The sequence below is a fragment of the Rhincodon typus genome, unplaced genomic scaffold (assembly GCF_021869965.1).
Source record: "Rhincodon typus isolate 14 unplaced genomic scaffold, sRhiTyp1.1 hic_rhity00005812, whole genome shotgun sequence".
Classification (NCBI taxonomy): Eukaryota; Metazoa; Chordata; class Chondrichthyes; order Orectolobiformes; family Rhincodontidae; genus Rhincodon; species Rhincodon typus.
The window spans coordinates 1,996-10,659 of record NW_025971450.1 but is presented as its reverse complement, the minus strand read 5'-3'; the positions used below and the strand labels follow the sequence as shown (position 1 = coordinate 10,659).

Sequence of the window (8,664 nt, the reverse complement as noted above, 5' to 3'; positions counted from 1 at the left end):
TCTCATCTTTTATGTAACAAACTTCTGCTCTGTTCTTAAGGAAACTTTGTGGCCTCCTGTGACTATGTTTCAGTGACTGACTGTCATGTTTCCTGAACTAAACATATGATCTATCAGGCCAGATTTCATTGTGGAATCTGGCTTGTCCAGTAGTAACATCATCTAGGATCTTAACACGGAGTGTGGTAAGAAATGGAAATCTACAGGGATTCTTTGTCCCTTACAATGAAATATCTATTTATTCATTTTTATTATTCATCATATTGAAATTATTCAAATGCTGATAATTATTTATTTTCAACGTTGCTGGAGTATTTTTCAGGTTGCACTTCATAGCCTATTGTTGCTGGTGTGACTGGCATAGAACATACCATCTCATCACACAAGAGGTAAAAACTGTAGGGGATAGATTTTGTAATACAATTGAGAAAAAGCAGGGTTGGGATTAATTGGATAGCTGTCCCAAAGGAACTATCACGGTAGGCCAAATGGTCTCCCTCTCTTCCATATAATTCTGTGATTCAGTAAATATTTACAAGTGTTACTATTTGCCCCCTGGTGGTGAATTGCAGTAGGAACATTATAGCAATCTGTGTTCAAATAAAAACACACTGAAAACCAAAAAAAACAGAAGTGATTTAATGGGCTTGCAATCCTGTCAGGGAACCTCACCCATCAGAACTGCATCACCTAAAATTTTGCAATTATTTCATGAATGGTTAGTGTATGACCAAATTTTCCGGTATCTTGTCCCAGTGGGCCAGCTTCCCATGGAAGCACAGTCTTGGAGACCTCCTAACGTTTATTTAATCACCTTTCAGGGAATTAATTTTTCTAGCTCAAGAATCATAACCTACCACAAACTTGTCACCACTTATAACCTGTAAACAGGTCTCATTTCCAGTGGAATTATACATGGCCAATTGTCAAAGGACCAGAGGTTTCACTTGAAGCAGATCAGCATCACTTTCTACCCAGTTAGGGTCACATATTATTTAAATGGTGAGAGATTCAAAGGAAGGGTGCAGATGCCCTAGAAGTGGTTCAAAGAAAGTTTACCAGACTAATACCCAGAATGGGTGGGTTGTCTTATGAGAAAAGGTCAGATAGGCCAGGCTTGTATCTGTTGGAGCTTAGAAGAGGAAGAGATGATGACTGAAACATGTAAAATCCTGCAAGGTCTTCACAGGATAGATGTGAAGAGGGTGTTACCTCCTTCCTGGGGTGGCACCATGGTTAGCACTGCTACCTCATAGTACCAGAGACCTGGGTTCGATTCCATCCTTGGGTGACTGTCTGTGTGGAGTTTGCACATTCTCCCCATGTCTCTGTGGGTTTCCTCTGACAGTCCAAAGATGTGAAAGTTAGACGGATTGGCCATGCTAAACTGTCCTGTCGTGCTCAGGGATGTGTAGGTTAGGTGGATTAACCATGGGAAATGCAGGGTTATGAGGATAGGATAGGGAGTGTGTATGGGAGAGATATTCTTTGGAGGGATGGTGTTGTCTTGGGCTAAATGGCCTGCTTCCACACTGTAAGGATTTCTTATGGGGTCATCATTTAACACGAAGGGGCACCCATTTAAAACAGTTGAGATGAAATTCTTTCTCACTGTGTTTTGAGTCTTTGGAACTCTCTTCCTGAAAAGGTAGCAGGAGCACACCCTTTGAATATTTTCAAGTCAGAAGTAGATATATTCTTCATAAACAAAGAAATAAAATATTACCAGTGTAGGCAGGAATGTGGATTTGAGGTTACAATCAGATAAGCTATGATCTTACCAAGTGGCAAAGTAGGTTTCAAGAGATGCATAGTTTACACCTGCTCCTTGTTCCTATGTTCAGAAAGCACTGCCTGAAAGGGTGATGGAGGCAATAACTTTCAGAAGGAAATTGAAGAGAAATAACTTGAAAAGAAATAGTGTACAGAACTTTGGGAAAAATTCAGGGAAGTGGGTTTACTTGGTTATTAATTGAAGAGCTGACATAGATATGATGGGTCAAATGGCCTCCTTGTGATTTGATTAGACTTATACATTTTCCTGGGACATGGGCTCAGCTTCACAATGGGCAGTTTATTTAATAATTAAGTCATAGGTGCAGCAAGCAACTAATGTCACTCCTCCATTATGTGTCCTTTTCTTACCTGTTCTTTCTTCAGCTATTGATTGTCTTGAGGAGATTCCTCCACTAATAGTGGTGACGACCACAGAGTATGACCCTCCAGGTTTCAGGGAATGAAACAGATATTGATCGGTTTCACTTGAAACACTTTCGTTCTTTATTACAATGTTTTCATGTATGAGGTGGATTTGGTAATTGTCAATGTCCCCAGTGGCTCTAGTCCAGCTGGTGTGTAAGCTGTCGATTGTCCCTTGGTTTGTCACGTGGTGGTTTGACACCTGAGCCGGCACTAAAGAAAAATGGTGTTACAAAATAATTTGAATGCAAGATTGCCCGAGCTTATTTTTGTCCTTTGTAGATTGTGAAAGTTCCTCTGAAGTCATTGTAAAATTGAAATAGATTATATAGGAATCATAGATACTTTATTGAATTAATGAAGGGAAGAAGATGGTGTAATGGGAATGTGATTAGCCTGATAATCTAGAGCCCCAGTGGAGATAGGGTTCAAATGCCACTGTGGCAGGTAATGAAATCCAAGTTCAATAATAATCTTGAATTAAAAGCCAGCCTAACGATGACCATGTAATCTAACAAGTTGGCAGCTTTAGCAATACCAAGACTGAGTAGCGGGTGCTGCTGGCACTATAATCATCCTCCAGAATGAAGAATCATGTGAGGAAAGAGTGAGGTTAATAACAGTATGGATTTGGGCAGGTGAGAATGGTGAAGGGATGGGATTTGGAGGTCCTGGGAAGGACTAAAGCTGCAACAACTTATGCCCTGTTCCATCCTGCCTTTTGTACAAAGTTGCCACAGTCATATCGGCTAATGGTGTGATTTTGCTTCCAACAGAATGTTTTATCTGATGTAGCAATACTTACATCATCTTTTGTAACAGAAGAAACTGGGTGTGAATATTATAGTAGTGAAGTAACCAACCAACTATTATGCATAAACATTCCATTCTTCAGGCACATAGTTATCTGGACTAATATTGAGTTATTAGTTTACAAAAGAGGAGCATGCTTCCAGAAGAGCGTCATGCTTCAAGTTACCCAAGATAAAATGGACTGTTTGGCAATAAAAAATTGAATATTTATGCACTGCCTTCATAATCAATGAAAACTTCCAAAGGGGAATCACCGTTTTAATGCTGTTTGTGGAACCTTCCTCTGTGCAATATGATAATAAGCAGGTAGCCTGTTCTAGCAATGTTGTACAAGGGACAGATATTGGCCAGGACATTGGGAAATATTTCTCTGTCCTTCTTCAAAATGTAACAGCAAAATATAACAAATATGTGAAATTCATGGGCTGTCAATGAACTTTTGTATTGCAGTTGCATTTTCAAAACTAACACCATTCACATAATTGCCAGGAGACAATAATCCACTTACCTGTCCTTCCTTCTACTGAAGCAGATTTGCTTAAGTCACCGCTGATGGTGGTTACAGTAACTGTGAATTTCCGTCCAGGTACCAAGCCAGAGAAAGTGCACTCTTTGGCATCTTTTGAAAGACTTTTATTCATTTCTATACTTTTTGTGTCCTTCAATGATATAAGATACCGGTCCAGCTCAGTCACAGGAGTTGTCCATAAGACACTGAGTGTGGATTGATCAGTATGTTTTATCCGTAGGTGAAGGACTGCCTCTGGCGCTGTACAGTAAAAGTGAGAAAAGTGAAATGATTACGGATCACACTTGCCCTGCAACTTAAGTAAATTTGACTATGCTGAACTGCTTGACGTAGCTGAGGGTTGTACAATAGAGAAATTAAAAATTCGAGTCTCTGAAGTGCCACTTCAATTTTGAGTACGATACTTAACATATTCAAACTCACAATATGCCATCCTTTTGATTCCGCGCAATTTGACTACTTGAAACATGCTTAAATTCTACAGCTCTTTGTCTTTGCTTTAAAGATATTGTTAAGTTTCAGCTTCTTTCTTTGTGGGGGCTGTGATGGAAATAAATTTCTTTTTGTGTGATGGTCCCAATTGTCTTCCATGAATTTAGTTTTAATTCATTTAGTTCCTAGTCCACACAAGAATGCAGCACTAAACCATCTACCATTTATTGCAGGTTGGCATGTTTAGGAAACATCAGATTTGCTCAGCAGGGTTGTTGTGCTTTTCTAAGTTAGTGTGAAACCTTGATTTTGGAATAACATGAATTGAACTTTGCCCAATATCTAATCTGTTCTCAATCTAAGAATATTGAGTAAAATGCAACAAAGTGTTCCATCACTAACAATTTTCCCCTCACAAAATGTTATTTCTCAAAAGACTCAGAAGTGACTTTTAAATTTTCTTCTGTGTCTGGATTTTGTGATCATTTTTCCCCCATAGCAAAGAGTTGGGAAACAAGCGACATTTAATTCTGAATTTTTAAAAGCAATACACTTCTGCATGTGAGTTGTTTGGAGGGGAGAATGGCATGGTGGAGAGAGTGGTATAGTGGAACGAGAGCACAAATATCTGGTCCTGGCATTATTAAAAACTCAGGTTTTGTAATTTTACAACTAAGCAGCAAACACTGCAAGCCAACTTCAATGAAATAATCTTTAGTCCACAGAAATAGACCTTGATCATTAAGCAGCTTTTCATGGGCAGGACTTCTATGTCCAGTCCTTGATCCTGTGGAAGATGCACTGCTGCCTACTTAAGTGCTTGATTGGCATTTAATTCCAAAAATAAATTGGCACTGGGTTCTTGCCAGCTCTCCAGCTAGGGAATCAGACCCTCATCACCTTCAATAAATTCTCCCCCCGCACCCAAAGAAATCCACACGAGGATACAGACACTAAAGGATGCACAAGATAAACTGACAAGCATTGATTGGGAATGGTACAAATTGTGAAGTTATTCTGCCTCAGCATTTACCAGGGTAACTAAATGGGCATGACATCTGAATAAATAAAAGAAGACATTTAAGATAGAAATAGGAAAGGCAATTGATAAACTAATCAAACCTAGAAGGCTTTATGTGAAGGGTTGGATTCATGTGTGCATATTTATAACGTTAAGGAAGAGTTGTTTAGGGCACTCTTACAAATTTGCATTTATATAATATGTGCATTAGCAAAAGAAATAGTACCAGAGGACTGGTGGCTGGCTAATGTTGTTCCTGTATATAAAAAGTGAGATAAAACAAGTCTAGAGATCTTTAGACCGGTCAGAATAGTGTTGTGGTAAGTTTGATAAAGGAATACTGCCCAAAGATATGGAATATAGACATCTAAAAAATGAAAATAAAAAGGAATCAGCACAGATTCCACAAGGAAATGGTAGGTTTGGCCAACCTTATTGTATACTTTGAAGAATTAGGAGAAAGTGTTGGCAAAAGAAATCTTGTAAATCATAGATTATGATTTTTAAATGACCTTCAGTTGAGTATCACACAGTAGACTCATAACTAATATCAGGACATACGGAATCAGGCTAGACATAGCAGAATTGGTCGTAACCTGGCTATAAAAGAGAAAAGGAATATTAGGGATTAAAGGTAGCTACTAAAACCAGTAAATGGTGTGGAGTGATGGTTCACAGGAATTCGTGATGGGATCATTGTTTTTCACCGTTTACATCAGTAATTTGAACTCAGAAATCAGAAGTACAATTTAAAAATTTGAGAAAAACAGTGAAATAGAACCCCTACAATGTGGAGAGAGATAGTAGGAACTGCAGATGCTGGAGAATCTGAGATAACAAGGTGTAGAGCTGGATGAACACAGCAGGCCAAGCAGCATCAGAGGAGTAGGAAAGCTGACATTTCGGGCCTAGACCCTTTTTTCTGAAGAAGGGTATAGGCCCGAAACGTCAACCTTCCTGCTCCTCGGCCTGCTGTGTTATCCAGCTCTACACCTTGTTACCATACAATGTGGAAACAGGCCATTCAGCCCAAAAACCACCACTCCAAAGAACATCCCACCCAGGCTAACCCCGTTACCCTATCCCAGTAACACTGTGTTTCCCATGGCTAATCCACCTAGCCTACACATTCCCTGGACACTGTGGGCAATTTAGCATGGCCAACCCACCTAACCTGCACATCTTTGGACAGTGGCAGGAAATCCACGCAGACACAGGGAGAATGTGAAAACTCCACATAGGTAGTCACCTGATGCTGGAATTGAACCCTGGTCAGTGGTGTAGCAAGAGAGCAGTGCTGTCCACTGAGCCACAGTACGACTTAGGAAGATAAGCTAATATGAAGGAAGATGCATGAAAATGTGTAAAAAACATTAATAAACTGGTAGAATAGTAACTGGCAAAATTGATTTCAAGTAAATGTGAAATGTTGCATTTTTGTAGGACAAATTAAGGCTGCACATGCTGCTAAGAATGCTGTGGAGGAGCAAACTGATTATGGCATACCAATACAGAAATCACTATAAACTGATCAATTATAAAGCTATCCTAACATTGGTATTCATTTCCAGAAAGATAGGATTGAAAAACAGATGTTTTGTTTAACAATATCAATCCTTGGCTAGACAACAGTTGGAATAACGTGCACAGCTCCAATCTTCATTTTGTAAAAAACATGTAAAAGCATTGGAAAAGTTGCAAAGAAACCCCGCAAGGCTGGGACCTGAACTGAGAGAATGCAGGTATCAGGAAAACTTGGGCATCTTGTATTATTTTCTCGACAAAATGCTGAGGAATGACATGAGAAAAAGTTCTTATGATAACTAAAGTGTTAGACAAGATAGACATAGAGATGTTTCCTCTTGTCAGGAGTCTAAAACTATAGGTCATACATTTAACATACTCACTAATTAATGTAGTAGGAGATTGAAGAGATTTTTTTTAACCACAGTGAGTAAGAATACAGAATGCACTCCCGTATGTTCAGCTATTAGCATAGGTGTGTTTAATAGGAAGATGCATAAACAAATGAGGAAAGATCAAGTAGAAGAACCTGCAGATACAATGAGATGAAATAATGTGGGAGGAAGTTTTTCTGGAGCATAAATATAAGCATGGACTAGGTGATTAAAATAACCTGTTACTTTGTTCTGCACTTGAAGTAATTCAATCTGATAAACAATTTAGTAAAACGATTTGTTTGTCATTTGTTTCCTACCTGTTCTCCCACTGCAGTATGCCTCGTTTTTAAAATTTCCACTCTTTACAATGACTGCAGCCTTATATTGTCGTCCAGGGATGAGTCCTAAATTCTTGATTTCATACTCTCTGACGTGTTTCTCAGCGGACACATTCAGCACAACAGAGGAGTGGTTGAACAGTTGAATCTGGTAACTCTCCCAGTCTCCAGTAGGGGGCAGCCAGCTCATTCTCAGAGAGCTGGTGGAACCATTGCTTGCCATTGCCAAGTTTGAGACACGTTGTGGAACTAGAATAAACATTAAACAATTTATGTACCAAGGCTTAATTTTTATTTAACAATCAGCAATTAGGCAGAATGCATATCCTTAGTTTTTCCAACAACAATGAATTCAGAATTTACATTTTACATGGTGCCTTATCATTTCCTCAAGATGTCTCAAAACATTGAAGTTTAGTCATTGCTATCACGTAGGTAAATATGGCAGATGGCCAACCTATGCACAATAAGATCCCATAATTAACATGTGAATGATACCAATCTGTGGTTTGATGACGTACCCTGAGAAAGAAATGTGGCTAGGAAATCTTGGGACCTGTCTACACTTTGTTTTTCAGATAGTCTTTCACGACATGTGGGTGTTGCTGGCAAGGGTGTTGTCTATTCCTAATTGCTTCTAAGAAGGTCGTAGTTAGCTGTGGTTGTTGAAGCATTGCTATTCATGTGGTTCAAGGAAGGGAATTCCAGGATTTTGAGCAGTGAATGATACTTTTCAGTAAAAGGGGATATGATTGCCCAGAAATGCCAACATGAAGCGCTGAGCTCAAGTCTATTGATGGGAATGGAAATTAAAAGTATAGGAGTACAAATGTCATGTTGCAGTTGTACAGGACATTGGTCAGGCCTTTTCTGGAGTACTGTGTGCAATTCTGGTCGCTCTGTTATATGAAGGATATTGTTAAACTGGAAAGGGTTCAGAAATAGGTTTACCAGGATGTTGCCGAGAATGGAAGAGTGTTCAAAACCAGGGGGCGTATTTTTAAGGAGAAAAGAGAAATATTTGAAAAGGATGTGAAGGACAACTTTTTTACAAATAGAGTGATTTGTTTGTGGAATGAACTCCCAGAGAAGCTGGGGCATGCAGTTATGGTTACAATGTTTAGGAGACATTTGGATAGGTTCATGAATAGGAAAGGTTTGGAGTGATATGGGCCAAGCACAAGCAGTTGGGACTAGTCTAGTTTGGGAACATGATCGGAGTGGACTGGTTGGACCGAAGGGTCTGTTTCTATGCTGTATGACACTATGGCTCTACGACTCTATAACTGAAGCTAACTGACATTTAAATATGTCTTTCATAATTGCCAAATAAATTGTTATTTATCACAAATAAAACAGATTGGAAATACTGAAAAAGAAATGTTTTAACTAGACAGTAGATCAGACAATGTGTAAAAGGAACAAGATATC

At 39.0% G+C, this 8,664-nt stretch overlaps 1 protein-coding gene across 1 annotated transcript; it reads right to left on the bottom strand.

The window, feature by feature from the left end:
- Positions 1-2,145: 2,145 nt before the first annotated feature.
- On the bottom strand, positions 2,146-7,482 carry LOC125482098 (receptor-type tyrosine-protein phosphatase beta-like; the record flags this gene model as incomplete). Its single annotated transcript, XM_048594091.1, has 3 exons — positions 2,146-2,412; positions 3,521-3,781; positions 7,213-7,482. Coding segments are annotated over 3 exons (798 nt in total), but the record flags the coding sequence as incomplete, so codon positions are not given.
- Positions 7,483-8,664: the final 1,182 nt, after the last annotated feature.